A 21,218-nucleotide genomic window follows, 5' to 3' on the forward strand; every position below is an offset into this window, starting at 1 on the left:
TAGCATGTCCAGAAGCATGCTATTTTTTTACCAGTTACTTTCAACAGCTTTCAAATAGGATCAGATTCTGCAAGGGTTTCGATTTTTTCGGTAACACTTTATTTTGATGGTCCATTTGAGTATTAGTAGACTGTTTACTTAATATCTGTCGATACTGCTCCTTCATCAGACATTTATCTGACTATAAAAAACTTTGCAAGTACAAGACAACTTACCCTAACCCCAACCCTAAGCCCAACCTAACTGTCTACTAATAAAAATTAGTTGGCATATAGATGCAATGTATCTTAAATTCAACAAACATCATCAAAAGAAAGTGTGACTAATTGTTTTTTTAAAACACCAGCAGGCTGTTCTGGGGAAAATAGTCCTCTACAATGCACTACAAACTCTCACATGATTCGTTCTTGTATGGAACACCAAGTTTTTACATTCCCATCATTTCCAGATGGAGCAAAAGAGCCTTTTATTGCCAGTTTAGACTAAGCGCCGCTAGTACGCTCAACTGTTAGTTTGTTAACTGAAGGTTAAATGAAAGAACAAAAAAATGGAACTATATAAATCTTACCATTTTTATCTTTGATACTATTTGGATTGCTAGCTAAGAGAGGCTTTTTTGATTAGTTTGAGTAAAATATTATTTTTGCAGGGTTATACATATTTCACAACAGTTTCGGGAGAAAAATCATCCTCCAAAAACCTCTCGATTTTGCTTCTCTTCTCGCATCGAACTAGCAGTTTTTGCAATCCAATCAATTCCTGATGGATGAAATCAAGCCTTGGCCTATTTTTTTCTCATTAAATATTCTGTTTTTCTCATAAATATGTCAGACTGTGGAAGTATTTGGGTTGCGAACAACACTTCATGTGGAGTAAAATCAGAAGCTCCTGCTTCCGTTCCTATAGCTTACTGTGAGCCAGCTCTCATCAGCATGTATGTCACATCTTTAAAGATAGGTTGGATAATGCAATCAAACATAAATCAAGCTCAGATTGTACAATAGCATAATAGGTCTCTTAATTTTCTCAAACAGATGAAAGACTGGTGTAATTACACACCGCCACGGACCGTCTGTGACAGCTTAACATAACTCTGAGTGGGGGGGAAAAAACAGCCCAAATCAATCTGAATGGAATTAGATAATTGATTAAATAATCAGGCATGGTAATTAATTCAAAACCCCTGAGTGAGTCGATATCCGATGTCTGATTGAGCAAGAGAGAAAGAGAGATGCTTCCAGTCAATGTTGATTAGTTCCAGAACGCTTACCTCCGTTTCTGACTCATACATACATGTCTCTCTGGTCTCCAGGGGGCTGCCCGAATGGTTGTAAGTTCAACGCCATATGTTTGCTGGAAAATGGAGAGTTTCGGTGCTCCTGCGATCCCATACAATGCGACGGCACGTACAAGCCCCTGTGCGGAAAGGATGGCAAGACATACCCCAACGACTGCGAGAGGAAACTGCAGGAATGCCGGACCCAAAAAGACATCCCTGTCAAACAACAAGGGCCCTGTGGTGAGTTTGGAAAATTGTGTGAATGTTCAGATGAGTCCTTGCAGTTTTATGTTTGCAAAACGTGCTATTGTTTAATTAGCATTGTGTGTCTGCTTGTGTCCTGCTGGAAAACTCTTGTGGAAGGTGCTCATTCTCTTTCATTGCCACAGCGTTCTCATTCTGCCATCAGCTGTGATGACACATGAAACACTGACTTCATGTTTCATTCATGACCTCACCTCTCCAGTGCATACGTCCACACCAGTCCTCCCATGCTCAAATGTCTCGTCATTCCCCCTTTGTCCTTTTATGTGCTTTTTTGGCTGTCTTTAAATCGTATTTTTTCTGTTCCAGTGTGTCTCTCTGTCTGTCTTTGTCCTTGTGATGTCTGCTCAGGGCCACCACCGGACACCACTCAACCTCTACAAGAGTTCAACCTCTGACCTTTCTTGTTGGGATTCTGACCTGCGGGTCTCCTTCTGGGGGCCCTCAAAGGGCTGGTTTGATGTCTTCTTTCTACCTGTACCTCTTTGTCTCTTTCTTTTCTTGTGTTTGCATCATAGAGGATGGTTGGATCGGCATTCCCTATAGCTCCAATCTTCAACACTCTATATGAAGGAGAAGTGAGGTTATGGTGCATTTCTTTTTTTGGAGTACGGTTTGTTTAGATGTATCATTTAACAGTTGTTCTGACCCTGTTGTTGCCCTGCAACCTGTTTTTATGGATTGCATGCATATAAACCCCCTTGTTAGAAGCTAAGATCATTTTCCTGCTAAGCCTAGGGACGGGAGTAGAATCTACGCTAGTCAAAATGCTAAGCACTATGTTCGTAATTAACACTCTGGGGTCTGACTGGGTTTTGGGGGGCTCTGAGTGTGGAGAAGTTTTGAAACACCCTGATATTTGTGGGGTTTTCACTATCTTATAAATTTTTGATAAGCCAAAGTCTGGTAACATTTTACTCAGTACAAACTGGACTACAATAACAAGTAAGGTTGTAATTTTGAGATATATTTCGATATGTAAAGCTTTTTTCGCCGAAAGTCACTTAAATTTAGCAGAAATAAAATTAAATAGATGTTGACAAGGCTTCTGTGTAGTAAATATAGTACTGCAGGTTTTTCTACAAAATAATGTGAAATAATGATGTGACTTCTTTGCGTCTGGCTGGATTCCTGTTGACTAGCATTTTAGAGTAGAGTAAGATGATTGAATGTGCAGGCAAACAACACCAGCTCGACCGTCAGTATCTACAAAGTTATTAACCAGTGGACAGTTCGCTATTTGTTAAGACCACAGAAGCAAATTTTCAATGGAATTCAAAATATTGGAGAACAGCAAGTCTCTCAATGGTTAAACTGAGTTTATTTGATAGCTGTTAAATGATTTTTTAACTGATTACTGATTATTTGATAACTGTTAACTGATTTTTGACCTCATGTGCAGTGCATTTGGTAGAAGTTTTTTTAATATGTACTATACAAGTACAGTAGTTCAGAGGGAGCCTGTTTGGTACACAAAAATGCAGTAAACACATAATAATTACTGCAGGAGTTATTTTTAAAAGCTTGAATTGGTAAAAAAAACATGTCCTGGACAGTGTGTTAATTATGGGAAGTGTATCCAAGGCTGTTTTGGCAGGGTTAAGATTTTGAGCGCATTTTAACGGTACAGAAATATCCCTCTCATTTATTTCGAATGCTATGTGTGTCCTACTCCCTGGCAGCACATATGTGGCAACTATAGTGCTGGATGCATCCCTACCTCCCTCTATCCTTTTTTCTCTGTTCAATATCAGCCTCTATGACTCATTAGGATTGTTTTCCAGTCTTCAGTGAAAAGATGCATAAATTAACATGTAAAGAGGAGTAGTGCTTGTGTCTTTGGCTTTATTTCATTATTTCTGACAAAGTAAATGTTTTGGTCCTTTCAGGCTTTTGCTGGTGGCAAGTTACAGTATGTTTTTTTTTAATACATTTATTTACATTTGCATATTCCGCAAACAGAACATTAATTAAACATCAAAAGCTCTGTGGCGGACCTGAGCCAGGCTGACTGCCTTTCATGCTGAGGAAGATACGGAGCATTGATGAGCGAAAGTCTTGTGCTTTGGACACCTGTTCTCAGTTTGATGTGTAAATGCAGAAAAAAAAAAGTTGCTTTGCTTTGTCGTTGTGTTTTGCTTTTGTCACCTTCTTTGTCCTCTCTCTCTTTTAGTGAAGTTTCTTCTCTTTCTTTCAGGTTTATATCCACACAGACCAGGTTTTGCTGGTTAGCATGTTACACTTTACCCTGGTGGATGTTGTCAGGCTATTCGCTAACAGCTAGCTTCCTCTACTGTAGGTATTATGCTGTAGATATACGTTGCACTGTCAGGGCCCAGGTGCAGGTTTGTTTGTATCACATTCTTTTTTCTTTTTGTTAAATTTCTTCTCTTTCTGTTGTTTTAAAGATTTTGCTGGTTAGTGTATTCCCATTAGCTATGAAAGGTTTTGTCAGGATAGTCGCTAACGGGTAGCCCTTGTCTTTTTTATTTTTTTTAATTCAGTTTACACTTTTTATTTTATGTTTATATCCAAACAGACTTTGTTATGCTGCCTTGCTGAAAATTCAGCAGCCTGGCTGACCAGGCTGGTTTTAGAGGGGTTCTGGCCACTTCCAGGCTGGTTTTCAGCCATTTCCAGCCTGGTCTTAGCTGGTCAGGCTGGAAAATGACCAGCTAAATCCAGCTAAAACCAGCTTGACAAGCCTGGTTTAAGCTGGACATCTCCCAGCCTGACCAGCTAAGACCAGGCTAGAAATGGCTGGAAACCAGCCTGGAAATGGCCAAAACCCATCTAAAACCAGGCTGGTCGACTAGCTAAAACCAGCCAACCAGCCTAGGCTGGTTTAAGCTGTTTTTTCAGTAGGGTGGTTAGCTTGTTCATGTTAGCCCTGGTGTATTTTGTCTGATTGGTTGCTAACAGCTAATTTCCTCAACTTTCTTTTGTCCACTCCCACTAAGTTGGGCTTCCTGTGTTTGTTTTGTTTATATCAGCTAAGACCTTGTTTTAGATATTGTTTTCAGTATCCCTTCTAGGTATTATCAGGCTTATTGCTAAAAGATAGCTGTTAGATATTTCTGTTATCTTTATATTCGTACAGACGTGATTATCTTGTTTAGCATGTTTCTGTTAGAGCTATTATTAACAGCTAGCTTAATTGCCACCATTGTTCTTTCTTTATTTTAGTAAAGTTGTTACCTTCTCTATTTTCCCACTCTTTCTTGTGTTCATAACACAGACTGGGCTTTGCTAGTTAGCATGTTTCTGTTAGCCTTGGTAGATTTGGGCAGATGTGTTGCTAACAGCTAACTTTTGTTGGTCATTTCTCTCTTTTAGTCAAGTTTCCAGTCTTTCATTTATGTTATGTTTTATTTGGATTTAGATAAATACAGTCTAGGTTTTCCTGATGCCATTAGCCCTGTTGTGAGAATAATCTCTAACAGCTAGCTTTCTTCAGGTATTATAGATCTTCAGGTATTTTTGTTGTCAAAGTTGTTGTCGTCTCTCTTTGTTCATTTTCATATCTTTGTTTTAATTTTACATCCACACAAATTAAGTTTTTTTAGTATGTTCCAATTAGCCCTGGTAGATGTTGTCAGGTTAGCTGCTAACAGCTAGCTTCCTTCAGGTATTATAGACCACCTTCATGCTGACAGGGCCGAAGTGAAGTCTATGTTTTACTAAAGTGCGTTTCAGTCCTTTAGAAGCCACTCAGGCGTGACAAAGCTCACCTTTCCCACTGTGGAAGACGTCTAAATGGACCTCTTGTCACACACTAATCAATAGCAGAAATGCTCTGTGTGTACACAAGTCGTTTCAAACACTGAGCATGTCAGTACTTTTTCCCAGTATCTGACATGGTTTCATCTGCTTCCCGTTGTCTTTGGAGACAAGCAGAGCTGGGTCACTGTGTCAGCAGCGCGCGCCGAGAGACACGATTCGCTCGGAAATCAAAGAAATGTGTAGTGCTGAGAAAGGTCAACAGGAGACTGCAGCTTATAAGGAAAACAGAAAACACTGTGAAAGTAGAAAGATTGAGTACAAAGCACTGAAGATACACAAGAACAGAATGTGTTTTTTCATCTAAAAGTCTATTTGCATTCTGTTGATAGAGGAACATTGAAGCATGCATGGTACGCCAAGCTCAGGTCCTGTCAATGTCAGCGTGGGTTTTTTAGTCTGCTGTTTAGATATGCGAGGCGGTGGATGAGTTTAAGAACACCTGTGTTCAAATTTTTATGAGTACAGAAGCCAATGGATAGCATATATGGCAATGTAATGATATTTTGCAAATTCATATATTCACTGGGTTGTTGTTGCTGGTGTAAAATTAAGCAATTTTGTGATAAATATGCTTTTTATTTTGTGATTAAGTTAATGTAGAGCATTTTAATTGGATGACTGGAGGCCTTCATATGCTATTTTTCATTAAAATCGAGAGGGAGAGAAAGACAGCATATATTGTTATATTGAAGCAAAGAAATTAGAATAATTAAATATCATAATTGCATAAATATACAAACATTACATGCATACATATACTGTACATACAAATGAGCAGAATATGTGTTCAAGATATGCAGGTACACAGCAGCACAATATATTTACTATGCTATTTTCATTCACCGCAGCCTCATTTTCGTTTACATCATATTAAATACAGTGTCTGCGCTAACTGAAGTCTATGAGGCCTTGAATGATGATCTTTGTGCGTTATCATGGCTCAGCTCCATCCAATGTAATTTCAGAACTCCATAACTCGGTGGGTGTGCCGGCTGTAATGGACTCCTAATGATAAGGAAAGAAAGCAGCCTGCTTCTCTAGGCAGAGCAAGATGGATCCCGCAAATGAAGCTGACCTAAATACACAGCTGTCATTATAGTCTGGAGGATGTTTCATATCTGGTGTAAAGTGAACAGACCCTCAGAATACACCGGCTGTGCCTGTCTCTCTGTTCCCATGGCAGTAACTCATAAAGACTAACAATGGGCTCAGACTTACTGACATTGTCATTGAGCAAGAGCTCGGTGAAAAGAGGTGACTGGGACACGACGCCCCAGGTGACAATGAGCTCTGATTAATATTTATCATTTGCATATTTATTTGATTAGCATTTCTCGATGAAAGCCGCACAAAGTTAGATTTTTTTTTTTGTCATTTTCCAAAAAAAAAGAGAAAGAAACAATAACAAGTTAAGCACCCATTGAACTTTGTAGGGTCTAGTGAGATGTGTGTAATGAATTCAATTAGACGAGTAGATTGAAAAGCCAGGCTATCGTAATTATAATTAGCATGAACCTTTGCACCTCGCTGTGTGAGGAAGGGTTGTATCTGGGTCGCTGTTGTAAGATGGAAAGCCCTCGTCAGTTGTCTGTTATGTGTGTTTGTTAGGAAGTTCTTTGTAGAGCTTGCTTTCTGTAATGCACCTCTGCCTTCCTCCTCGTTTTCCCCCATTCCTTCATCCTCCTCTGCTTGCCTTTCTTCTCTGTTCAGAGTGCTGTGTGCAAGGCTTGTCTTCACGTCTGTCTGTGTGACGCCTTCTGCTGAAGGGATCCATGGATCGCTCAAGCTTTAGGCTCTGTTTTCAGCCTTGTGTGCCATTCAGAACTGAATTATGAATGACTTCAAAATTCCAGTTCAATTCCTGAATTTGAATTGAGGTAGCAAACTGGGTGCAGAATTATCATTTGAGTTTGAAGATATAGAATGAGAATGATTCTAAAAAATTAGGTACTGTAATTGTATTTCTTTACTATTGTCATTGTTATGTTTATATACATTTTTATGTAAATACAATTATATTCATATTTATTGTACAGTCAGGCGTTAAGCTCAGGGGTTCTCATATGTCAGGGCTTTTCAATAACTATGTTTCCATTCAAAAATGCAAATTAACTTTATGCGCAAAACTGGATTATCGCATAAAGTGTCAAAGCACACAAAATCGTCACTTTCTCATTATCTGGCGCCAAATATCAACAGAAAAAAAAACTAAATTTGCTGCGATAAGAGAAGATGTGTGAATCTTTTTTTCATTTAATATATGACCTGTGCCTTAGAAGGCAATCCTAACATGCAGTGAACGTGTGGTGGCGTTTGGAGGAGTGAGATGCTCTTTATTCTGGAGGTCATTAATATAAAAACACTAATACTGAGACAGTTAAGGCGTTTGAGAATGACCAAAACAACATTTAGATGTTTTACAATGTGCTCAGCCTGCTGGTTTGTCCGTTCTGACACACTTTTATCATCACATGATCTCTTATAACAAAATAACATTAACGTTTTTTAATGCGTATACTGAAATTTGTTCAGTAAAAGTGTTTCCATTGTACTTTATGTGCGTCTTTTCTTATCGAATAAAAAGTTTATCCTACTCAGTTATGCGCATAAGGTTTTTATGCGCATTTTTTAAATTTATGCACATCTGATTTTTTTATTGAGGTTAAAGGTCTGGAACAATACCTTGTTTTTAATAAACATCTATAACATGCCTCACAAGTCAACACTATTTTTCTTTAAATAAAGTGGCATGTGCATTCAAAACACATTAAATACAATGCAAATACAGCAAAAACCACAAATACAAGTGCATTTTTGTACGAAACACAACAGAAGGTAGGCCAATAGTATCTGGATGCAGCCATGATCTTATCTCAGAGATGCAATGTCAGACACAATGCAGTAAAATGAGCTAGTGATCTCATTAGCCACATTTCCACTATAGCTCCTCATGTTTCCACAGTCTCTTCCGCTATCTGGCCTTCCACCAAAAGACTGATATATGTAAGATTTAAGATTTTTAGCAAGTCAGTTTCACTACATTACATGTCAGTTTTCAATTCAAATTCACACTCATAAATTGAAAGCTAATTTCTGTATTCAGAATTCCACCGAACCTGTCTGTGGTTCCAACATGGGATGGAGAGCTCATGTTGCTTGTGTTGTTTATTTTGTCTTTCTTTCTCTCCCTGTCTTTGTCTCCTCTTCTTTCTTTTCCGCTCTTCTTCCTTGTCCAGTTTCACAGTGTCTCACCTCATCCGTTTCCTCCCTTGTGATGCAGGGAGAGCAACAGAATTAGTTCCTTGGTTAAATTCTTAATGCGTGGCGAGAAAGAAAGTTTCTGCGCCCTTGAAGCCATTGTTTGGTGATAAGTACTCCTTCAGAAACCAAACACCGCCTCTGGGGGGATTTCTGCCTGTGTCATGCTAATATTTTCTTCTCTCCTTTTTCCTTTCACCTTCTCCTACATGCTTATAAATGTTTCCCCTCAAGCTGAAGGGGAAGGTAAGAAACGAACGAGAAAAAGACTGAAACCAGGGGGGGAATGTGGAGGGGGAAGTCACTACTCTGATATGCAGACACTCAAGAAGTGAGACACGCACAGCTTGCCGAAACTCACAAACTCCTCTTATTTTGGCAAGATGCAAAGGAGCGGATAGATGGAGGAAACGCTCGTGCGACTGTTCCTATCACGATTCGTGCACACCCTATAATCTCGACACGAGGAATGGAGATCTCCATATGCATGAGCGTGTGTACAGCAGACCGTAGGAATAATTTTATGCGTTCACACTGTGCTAAACTCACTTACTTTATACCAGAGCTGACAGAATTCCACTTACACTGTTGAAAGCTATTTTTTTATGGTTTCTTCATACACAAAAGTTCTTTAGTCATGTTTGTTCAAAACTTGTCTTTTTATGGAAGGTCACCTTCCTATGGCCCTTTCACATGTATCATTGACATATACTTTGAATGGAATGAGTTTATGCATTGCCGAACTGAATTGTGGGTTCGTAGAGTTGCATTGGTTCCTTTGCTCATGGAAAAAGTTGGAAAACTTCTGCATAAGCTAGTCTGATAGATTTATGTAGATATACAGTGCCTATACAAAAACATCATACCCTGTGAAAATCTATACCTTTACTCGCATTACCCCCTGCTTTCAAAAGACCTTCGGGATAAAGTTGTAGAAAGGCACAGGTTAGGAGAAGGCTACAAAAACATTTCAAAGGCTGGTAAAGTTATTTGCAAAATGGCAAATAAAATAATTATTTCAAAGCGGCATGATGCTTTTTCTATAGGCACTTTAATCATGCAAATCCTAGCCTATTACATTTATGTAACACATTTGTTCTCCTTAATGGAAAAGAAGGAAAAGCTTAAAATCAGTTGGTAATCACCTGGTACTTTATGACAATTGTCCTCAATCTTTTTTACCATGGACTGGTCAATGCTTGACAATTTTAACACAGACCAGGGGGCAAGGGGCTATGTTATGTATGCAAAGCACTGCAGTGTTTGTGAATTCTGTGTTTGTCTGGGATAATTAGTAGACCAAAATGTCTATATTCTACACAAGCATGGTGCGCTCCCAGTATTCATTCAACTGTGTGCATCTGAAAGGCGTGGGCTATTAGAAACAACGAACTTGCACAAACTCTAGAAAAGACGCAATATGCAAACGGCTCCTAAAGCCGCTGTTATTTGCGATCTCCAGCAGTTAATCTTTTGTCACAGACAGGGTAGATTCATCTGATTTTTTGACAAATGGGCTGCGGATCCAATTCTTGGGAGTTCGCAGGTCTTTCACTGAACCTTTTCCCCTTAGTAAAGTAATTTCTAAAGATGTCTGTTTCTTCCTCTTTTACTGTTTGTGGGTTCAATTTGGGCGCTCAAGTGACCGAGATGTAACCAAGAGAATATGGTCATTTTTCAAAATAAAGGAAAAAAATATAATATTATTCAAAACATTCAGATAATAAATAAAATAGAAATAATTCATGATTTCTTGTGCGGCCCAGTACCAATTGATCCACAGACCGGTACTAATCCATTGCCCAGTGGTTGAGGACCACTGCTTTATAAAACTTTATTTGCATACCAGGATTTGTACCAGAGGAGGTGTTAGAGGCAGTTGGTAAATATTATGTGTATAGTGGAATGTGCTTGGCTGTCAGCACAAAGCTTCAGACATGCCCTCTGTCGAGTGTTACAGCCGACAGCCTGACTTTAGCTACAATACCTGAAGATTCCTTCTGAATTCATATTAATAAAACCAATGTTTATTGTAATCATTGTTAAATGAAAGGCTGCATGGGGTACCACAAATGTTCTTCAGTTGGGGCTTTTACCTTGGAGGATCATCCTTACAATCTGCTTGTTAAGTGTGACGTTGCGCGAAGCAGCTTCCGGGTTCAAGCACTCTATCAAAATGTATGGGGAGATTCGTCAAATAGGAATAAGAAACGTTTACAAAACAATTTAATACTTTAGAAAATCACGATCTCATTGTATTTATCCATTCCTACAATCCGATGTCCAGAAAGTGATTCATTTTTTATAATTTGTTAAAATTTTGGTATTTGTGATGCAGCAAGTCCAGAGACTGATGTGTACATTATCATGTTATATAAAATTCACTTTAATGTGTGGTATGACTAAAAAAGTGTCCATAAACAAATATTTTCTCATTTCAAATGAGTAGCGGCTTGAACCTGGAAACAGTATACCATACATCACCGATACGTCACAACTTTACAAGTGAAAAACTGTCGGAGGAAGCACCCACTCTTTGGCATTTTCAACACTGCTGTTGATCAGCTTACTGTTCACAATGGCTGCGTGAATGTGACCAGAAAATTGACCTTAGTTCTTGTGGGAATTGTGTTTTCAGAGAGCCACTCTGGTGGGTAGTTCCTATAGAGTAACTACCTGGTTTTAGGACCCCCTGAGGTGTGTGTTGGCTGACTGTCTGTGCTCTGACAGCATTACAAACCAAGCTGAAGAAACCTACATTGGCTCAAGAGAACTGTACTTTAAATAGCACATGACGGTGGTGAGACTGTGAGTGGGTTTGTCCCTTGGGTGGGCGACGTGTCAGGATTAAGCGTGTAGGGAAGCCGTCAAAAGAAGTGAAGCCTCATACTCTGCCTGTGGTAATAATCCTTAACATCATGTTTCAGCGGCAATAGTAATTAAAAGCTACGAGAACAAATGTATAATGCAACACAAAATTGCAGTGTGGATGTGGAGCAGGAGGTGGAGCCACATTGTGCATATCATATAACATCCTCGCAGAATGGCCAGGGTCAGAGGTGTGCAGAGATTTTCAGACCTGAACACGGCAATTACTCAGCTCTTTCCGAGTCCTGTTATTTCTTCACACCTTCTCATTATGAGTCTTGCTATTCTGCACACGAATTTTGGTACTGGCTCATAATTAACGTGCTCCGCCGCTTTTCAGCATCACTTTCTTTTTTACTTACACAGCTTTTCTTTCTTTTAAATACGTTAACCACAAAAAAAAAAAAAAAAAAAACTTCTAGTGTGGCTGTTTCTGCGTGTATCGCGTCCCAGTGGCAGTTCCGTCGAGGCATATGGCTGTCATCCAGCTTACAGCTGGAGTCCTTGAAGACTGGCACTGCACCACAGGCCTCGGGGATGGCAGCCCACTATTTCAAAGAGGCCCCGAAAAGGGCTCATTTTTTACTGAGAGAATATGCAAGCCATCTCAATAACCAAAGCCAGGCTGCTTCTTTCACCAACTATGTAATCGTGGCTGCATGTAGCATTATTTCTCTGAGAACTTTCTCTTCCTTGGCTTATTAAATCTGCAAGATTTTTCCATCCCCTGGAGATGAAAAACTGAAAATGAGAAACTGAACAAGTGAACGTCTCTTTTCATATCATCTTTTTTTTTTTTTTTTGGTAGGGGGGAGAGTGATTCTTTCATCTTTGAAAGGAAACAAAGGGTGGCTTGGGACAATGAATTATCGAAGACTCTGGTTTGGTTTTGGGATCCGAGCCTTGGGAAACGGGTCATTGAAGTGTTTTGAAGGCCATGAGGGCTTTGTTGATGAGTCTGATTTCGGCGTCCTCCAGCCGGCTGCTTAGAAGGCACAGATGGAGAGGCACTGAGAGACGAGATCTGGAGGAAAAGCCCACTTTCAAGGCCTGCGAAATTAGGCACCAATCCACTGTTTACACAGTTACGTGCCAGTTCAAGGCGTATTTTAAGCTCTCGTTTTCGGCAGAGAAATCAATAGCCGGAAAACGTTCTTTTAGCGGAGCTTCTACTGTAGGACACTTTTAGATTGGCACTGGAACACAGTGGTCAGAAAGGTAACCTGCGTACTTCCCACTTCTGTTTTTATTTTCATTGGCTCACTCAAGCAGTTATAGTGGGTACATGTGTGGGTAAAAAGTGTGTGTGTGTGGCACTGCCTGATTTCAGTCATGAAAAACATGCTTTGGAGTACTAATCATGGTCTTTTGATGCATGCTGTGTTTGATATGCATTTCTCCCCAGTTGCTCCCTTTAGATGTGTGGTGGGATTATAGGTGGGTGCTAGGAAGAGGTTAGAGAAGGGTTACATTAAAATCTTCCCCCCAGTGCCTTTCAGTTCACTAAAGCCCTGAGACTATCTGGGGGTCTCAACGCTGCTAAGAAAAATTTAAGGCACAGGCCAAAGTCTAGCTTTGTTTGCTAGTGCTAAAACCAAGCGAGCCGCTTTCTGCCTACATAGTTAGCTGCCTTATAAGACTGCATCCTAACCATAATAAAAACTTATTTGTAACCAGTTTTGAATTTTGACCAGCTTTGCAGCGTGTGCACCACAGCATTTGCGCTATATTGTTTACACTACACAGTTTGATGTTAGTGTGGCACTAATCTAACACTGAGATTATCATATAAGCATAAAACAAATCATTCATTCATTCATTTTCTTGTCGGCTTAGTCCCTTTATTAATCAGGGGTCACCATAGCGGAATGAACCGCCAACTTAGCCAGCAAGTTTTTACACAGCGGATGCTTTTCCAGCTGCAACCCATCCCTGTGAAACATCCACACACACATTCACACACACACACACACACACACACACACACACACACACACACACACACACACACACACACACACACACACACACACACACACTTATACACTAAGGACAATTTAGCCTACCCAATTCACCTGTACCGCATGTCTTTGGACTGTGGGGGAAACAGGAGCACCCGGAGGAAACCCGCGCGAAGGCAGGGAGAACATGCAAACCCCACACAGAAACGCCAACTGAGCTGAGGTTCGAACCAGCGACCCAGCGACCTTCTTGCTGTGAGGCGACAGCACTTCTTACTACGCCACTGCCTTGCCCCATAAAACTAATATTAAGCATTATTTTATTAAGTCTGAATATATAAATATATTTTATACGCTATCATTATTGAATTCAATTTATGTTTATCAAAAACATTTCATTAGTCCCATGCACCATCTTGGATTTAGTTTTGTCACAGAGATCAATGCAATGCATTCTAAAACTGTCTTGTTTTGAATTTGACTAGAACTTTCTTTTGAAACAACCTTCACTTCCTTTAATGTGCATTTGGGAGCGCAACATGCACCAACAAAACTTGTAATGAGAAGCGCTTATAGACCAGCTGTTGTAAACAAAAGAGAAGCTTTAAAAGCTCGCTGCTATTTTCCTCACAGAAATGATGGCTCAACATTTAAAGAGGAAAAATTAAGACGGAAATATGCATTAAAAAACATTTATTCACAATCTCTCTCAGTCATTACAAAGTATTACAATGCCTAATTTTGATTTATGTTTAATAATAATAATAATGATTAATACTATTTTTGATGATAATAATGTAGAATACCTGTCTTTGGGCTAGAACATTAAACCGAGGTCCTGACTCTCTGTGGTCATTAAAAATCCGATGGCACTTCTCGTAAAGAGTAGGGGTCTAACCCCAGTGTCCTGGCTAAATTCCCTTCATCGGCCCTTACCGATCATGGCCTCCCAATCACCCCCATCCACCTGAATTGCCTCCATCACTTATCTCCTATCACCTATAGCTGGTGTGTAGTGAGCGCACTGGTCCCACTGTCCTGTGGCTGTTGTTGCATCATCCAAGGGAATGCTGCACACTGCTGCACCCTCCTCATGATTGTGAAGAACTTTGGCCATACACAATAAAATATACTATATAAATGCACATTACATTTCATAGAATTTTAAAGTTTAAAATTTATTAAAGTTTTTCCGTCAAATCATCTAGCTTTGACTAAAGTGCTTCAAAATGCTGTCAATTTAAACAGCTTACTTTGTTTTGAAACAAAACATCTTCTCGTCTTGTCTAGACTTTAATTTTTTTCTCATTTTGTCCTTATTCGTTCCTATCATATTGGAAAAGAAAGTTATTTTCACAGAGAGAGACATATTTGATTTATCTGCAGGCGTCGTGATAGCTGTTTGTGTGTGATATTAAATGTATCTGAGTGCCTGTGATATTATACAGGAACGATAGCATCTAATCCAGGAATAAATTACTGCATCGAGAGCACCACATGCAGCCCATGTATGGGGCACACACACACACACTCATACCTAAAACAAACACAGAAGATAGAGGAGATCTCATTTATGTGTACACACATGTCTAAAGACATGCTCAAAAACAAGAAGACAGAACATGTAATCTTCCACACAGCTACTGGCATACACCAACCAGCATGCACCTGCAAACATTTGCCGTCACCCTGTCATTTTACCTCTTTCCCAATACTGAGTGAGCCCGAAGGGCTGCCCTTTATTTTGACATGTCTTTAATCTTAGTGTGAAAGTGCAAACACATCACGTTTGCTCCTCTAGCCTTTCTCAACCCTCAGATATGAACCCCAAGCATACAAATGCGCAGCATGGTTTTTTCATTGTTTGTTTGTTTATAAAGAAAAGCTCCTCTAAAAGTGAAAATTGTGTCAACATGTACTCACCGATATGTCACCCCAAATCTAACTCTATGGAGGGAACAAAGAAAAATATTAGGCTGCTTTCTCCATGCAGTAAAAATTTTCAAAGTACAGTATATTGTCTGGAATAGAGCACAGTGATTCAGCTGAATGTCTCCTATTGTTTGTTATCCACCTTGTTCATACATCCCATGATGCTGTGTGTTTATTATGGGAATACATCCAGTTAAAATGTAAACAGTCAGTTATTTTTTTATAGATGCAACAGGAGGCATTATTCTTTTCACTATACTGTCATCAAAAAGAAAACAGAATTATTTGAGTGACCATGAATAACCCTAACACATGCAGGTATGTTTTTAAACAAAACTATTATGGACGTGTTAAGAAAATAATAATTTAATTTACTGTATGGAAGAAAAAATATATATAGATATAGAACACAATGAACTCAAAACAGCTCTTTCCATAGAAATTCAAATAAAAAGTTCATGCTATAAAACTAAACATAGTTTTTTTTCATGATAGATAAAAATAAAGCACAAAGAAATATGGAACTATATATGTATACACACTCGCAGCTGATGTCAGAACAGCAGAAACTGTTGCTAATTCACCAACGTCACTTTAAAGCTTGTATTTGAATGATTTTCCAGCATAATGTCTAAAGTGATGATAAAACAGGTTATTTTGCTCACATTAAGATTATAAGGCTGAACGGCATGAAATGCCATCAGTCTACTAAGATTTCGTAGTATTTCTCTGTTGCAATCGGGAGATCACAATAATTAACCTCAAAAAAGCCAAAGCAAAACAAACACTAGCAGATTGCTATGGGATAAATACAGCACTACAAAATACAAAATAGAGATATTGACTTAGAATGTCACTTGTTTTATAATGATTTGATCAACTGTAGTTTGAAATACGAAAAGAAAACACTGAGTTTTTCTCCCCTAAGGCTTTGATATGCAGCCATCTTGTGACGCAACCGTCTATGCTCTTCTCAGTATCAAAGGTCGTAAATATTACTATAAATATTTAAAATAGGCACTGTTCTTATAAATAAACTGCATAGTTGCAACCTAAACAATTAGTAAAAAGCCTCAAACGTATATTTTGTTATCCAAGAGCTGCAGTATTTGTTAAAATGTAGGCGGAGTAATACACAAGGGTGAAGAGGCTGTACGAGTTCTGTTATTGCAGATTGATATATTGATCTTCTTATATACAAGTTGAAGTCAGAATTATTAGCCCCCCTTTGAATTATTTTTCTTTTTTAAATATTTCCCAAATGATGTTTAACAGAGCAAGGACATTTTCACAGCATGTCTGATAATGTTTTTTTTTTCTTCTGGAGAAAGTCTTATTTGTTTTATTTAGGCTAGAATAAAACATTTTAAATCCCCATTTTAAGGACAAAATTATTAGCCCTTTTTATTTATTTTTTTTATTTGATAAAATTAAATGAGAATTATTTTACAGAATCTCCCCCAGAAACCATCTTCATCCCTGTCCACAATACTTTATCTGTCTTTGCTGTTTTGTTAAATCTTCTCCTGATTGGGCAAAATGAGACCTTGTTTGGTGACGAAAGGTTCTCCTCTTGAGGATGTGAGCTGAGCTGGTTTACTGCTGACCCAATTATTCTTCTCTTCTTCTCCTGTTCTTTTCCCCTCTGTGCTCACATCAGAAACAGGGCTTGTGCTCAGTCCCCCTGTCCCTCGACCCTCTGTCTGCTAACTGCAGCAGTTAATGAACTTACTGTGGCACCACTGAGAGTCCCAGCTACTCTCTTTCATGTTCATATTTCATGTCTGTGCTGTAACCCTGCACACTGAATTATTAACTAGAGTGCTCTCTTTTCTGGGGTGATGCTTTGTGTTTTACTTGTCTGTCTGTCTGTTTTTTTTTTTTTAATCTATCCATAGTTGAGGGAGGCTTGGTTAGTGATGCATGAAATGAGATGTGAGACGTAAAAAGTGTTCTGATTGGATGCTCTAATGGGCTGCATGTTTACAGCTGCACCGTTCGAAATGTGTGTCTGTTTAGTAAGCGCTTCTTAGTACATTTTCTTAGACAATCAAGCATTATTGGAAGACAAACAAGTTGCTTTTTGCCATTTTTAAGTCAAACATTTCTACTAAATCATAGATCACATACACACTGCACTTGTGAGTGTAACAGCAGCATTCAAAAGGGAATCCATTGTTATTGCACTTTGCTGTTAGTGAAAGGAATACGGGAGGCTTTGATATAAAATAATAATAGGAACATTCTGATGTATCTCAGGTGCTTCTGAGGAATTATATTTTGCAAACATAGTGCAGTGGTTATGAATGTAAAAACTGCATTTAAATACAAGAGCGAATCCATTTTTGTTTGTGTGTGAACAGAATACCGGACTCACTCTCAAATCTACAATGCTTTCAATTTAGAGATAATTATAGCATCATTTTGATGATTATCTGATGTAATTATTAAACACACACTTACTATGGTGTGAAAATGCATTCAAATTCAGGAGTGACTCAAATAAATTGTTGTACTGGAGTCCAACTTTAATTTTAAATTTAAGCAAGTAAATGAGTAATTCGGTTAAGTTTTTGTATCGTGTGGGAACAGAATACTAAGGTCACACTCACAAACATTGCCGTGGTCATGAGTGGAATAACACATTCAAATGGAGGAATTATTCCAAAAAGTTATTGTATTGTGTGTGAACAGAATAGTGGAGTCACACTAGATCTTACACACACACACTGCAGTGGTTATTGGTGCAAAAAACACATTTAGATGCAGTCCAGTAATTAGTTAAAGTAGAGTCACAATTGAGTCACACACTGGGATGGTTATGGGTGCAAAAACACATTCAAATTCAGGAATAATTCAAATAAGTTATTTTATTACACTAGATCACACAAACACACACACACAAACACGCACGCTGCAGTGGTTATGGGTGCTAAAAACACAATTAGATGCAGGAGTAATCAAATAAGTTGCTATGTCATGTGTGAACAGAATGCTGGAGTCGCAAAAGATTTCACACCCTGCAGTGGTTACAGTATGGATGCAAAATCACATTCAAATGCAAGATTGATTCAAATAATTTATTTTATTATGTGTGAACAGAATACTGGAGTCACACTACATCCCACACACACACACTGTAGTGGTTATGGGTGCAAAAAACACATTCAAATTCAGGAGTAATTCAAATTAGTTGATGTATCGTGTGTGAACAGAATACTGGAGTCACACTAGATCACACACACTGCAGTGGTTACAGTATGGATGCAAAATCACATTCAAATGCAAGATTGATTCAAATAATTTATTTTATTATGTGTGAACAGAATACTGGAGTCACACTACATCCCACACACACACACTGTAGTGGTTATGGGTGCAAAAAACACATTCAAATTCAGGAGTAATTCAAATAAGTTGATGTATCGTGTGTGAACAGAATACTCGAGTCACACTAGATCACACACACTGCAGTGGTTACAGTATGGATGCAAAATCACATTCAAATGCAAGATTGATTCAAATAATTTATTTTATTATGTGTGAACAGAATACTGGAGTCACACTAAATCACACACACTGCATTGGTTACAGTATGGGTGCAAAACACATTCAAATGCAAGATTAATTCAAATAATTTATTGTATGTGTAAACAGAATACTGGAGTCACACTAGATCGTACACACACTGCAGTGCTTATGGGTACAAAAACATTCAAATGCAGGAGTAGTTCAAATATGTTCTTGGATTATGTGTGAACAGAATACTGGAGTCAAACTAGATCACACACACTGCAGTGGTTACGGTATGGGTGAAAAACCACATCAAATGGAGGAGTAATTCAAATAAGTTGATGTATCGTGTGTGAACAGAATACTGGAGTCACACTAGATCACACACACACTGCAGTGGTAATGGGTCTGAAAACCATTTTAAATATAGGGGGAATTCATTACATTTTTGCACCATATGCAAACCCGGCAATGTTTGACATAGATACATGTTTGTGTGAATAGAAAAGGGGAGTCACTCCGGATCCTACAATGTTTACTTAGATAGCTTGGCTGTATAGGATTCAGTTATCATCATCATAAATAGCCAAAACCAGTGTGTACAGAATCCAGATTAAGCACTACGCTTACTACAAATTGAACTACACTTCCTCCCCCTCACTTTCTTTTCCTTCTTCCTATAAGTCAAACGATAACTTGTTTCTCTGCTTTTTGGGGCAGATCTTAACCTGGAGAGCCCCTGCCTGAAGAAGACCTGCGAGTTTGGAGCCGTGTGCGTGGTGAAGAACAGCGAAGCAGTGTGTGAATGCTCAGACGCCTGTCCGCAGGACCAAGACCCTGTTTGCGGCAGCGATGGGCACACGTACAGCAGCTCATGTCAAATGAAGGCCATGGGATGCGCTCTTCAGAAACAGATACAGATGCAACACAAAGGACCATGTGGTAAGTCCAAACACAAACACACACACACATGCATTGATGCCACTCACTCCCTCACTGCCTTTCATCCTCGTCCACCCCCTGCACTTAAGCACTCCACCGATATTTCAAGAGAGGACTGTAATTTTCCTCCTCCGCAACCTTTTTTTTTTGTTGAAACGATGCACTTAAGTTAGAATTAAAGAGGGCAGCATCCTTCACAGTAATTGTTTGCGTGAGTCATGGGTTTTTTTGTCGGGCTTTTGTAAGCTCGCTCTAGATAAGTCTACAGAGAGGCCTGCTCGCCCCCCAAACAAACGCGTGTTTATGTGCGTTCTTTACAAAAGACTTGTAAATCATTTTCGATGGCTGTCTTTGTGCTTTCGCTTGGGAGGGGAATATTAAGTGGATTTTTTTTTACTGGGAAACTTTGAAAAACCTGTCTCGTTCGCTGTCAGCTTACGTTCAGGAAGAATGAGGTGGAACTATTGTGTCATGCGGTTTATACATGCGTGTGTGTAATAGCCTTGCCTCCAGTGAGGAGTTTGAAATGGACGCCGGGGGTCATCTGGTAGCAGCAGGATCCATCTCAGAAGAGATCGCTACAGGCCACGCTTGCTCTTTATTGCAGTGCCGCCCATCATGCTGTATATGTTGCCAGATAGCAAATGACATATGAGAGTGATATCTCTCTCCTCACAGGCTTCTGGAACATCAGATTAACTACCCACAGAGGTTTAACTCACAGAAACAGGTCTGGGTGGAGCCAAGGTTGTATTTTTTCCCATACATATAATGTGAACAATTTAAACGGGTGATTTGGGAGTGGATAGAGAGGATTTTAGAAATGGTTGGCTTTGATGGATTTATTTTTGGAATCAATGGATTGAAAATGTTTTGTTTTTCCAAATGTAGAATGTAATTATACAGTGGTATTCCCACAATCGTAGAAAATGTGGAATTAAAAAAGTAATTTCATGATTTTGAAATGTGAAACAGGAATTAGTTTGAAAGTAATACGCTTAATTTCATTTTAGCTAATAATATAGTAAACTGACCTTTATAAAATCAAGGTCAATCTAATATAACTTAGAGATACACTCCACTTTTTTGTTAAAGGTTATAAGTTGAGTTTTACCATATTTGAACTCATACAGCCAAATGCATGATCTGGCGGGAGCACTTTTAGCTTAGCTTAGCATAGATCATTGAATCGAAGATTCAGCGGAGACCATTAGCATCTTGATCAAAGTTCCTTGATTATTACGCAGATATGAGAGTATAGTTCCTAAACATATCAACCTAGAAAGTAGCAATGTTTCATTTTTCATTGGTCTTAGTAAACAATGTTACTACAGAAATGTCATGCTTCAAATAGAAAAAATTATCTAAAATCTTTGATCATTTTTAAACCCATTCAACCAAACTCATGGTCTGGCAGG

At 38.8% G+C, this 21,218-nt stretch overlaps 1 protein-coding gene across 44 annotated transcripts in view; it reads left to right on the forward strand.

The window, feature by feature from the left end:
• agrn (agrin) overlaps positions 1–21,218 on the forward strand; it is a 467,750-nt gene that overhangs the window by 313,130 nt on the left and 133,402 nt on the right. For 39 of the 44 annotated variants that reach the window (XR_015522907.1, XM_087305965.1, XM_087305966.1 and 36 more), the window contains 2 exon segments: positions 1,313–1,519; positions 19,579–19,800. Coding sequence is in view for 43 of the 44 variants with exons in the window: in XM_087305965.1 (XP_087162091.1) it covers positions 1,313–1,519; positions 19,579–19,800 (429 nt within the window). In the remaining variant the exon portion in view is untranslated. 44 annotated transcript variants of the gene reach the window in all.

Source organism: Danio rerio, chromosome 23 (assembly GCF_052040795.2).
Source record: "Danio rerio strain M-AB ecotype USA chromosome 23, GRCz13ab, whole genome shotgun sequence".
NCBI classification, from domain to species: Eukaryota; Metazoa; Chordata; class Actinopteri; order Cypriniformes; family Danionidae; genus Danio; species Danio rerio.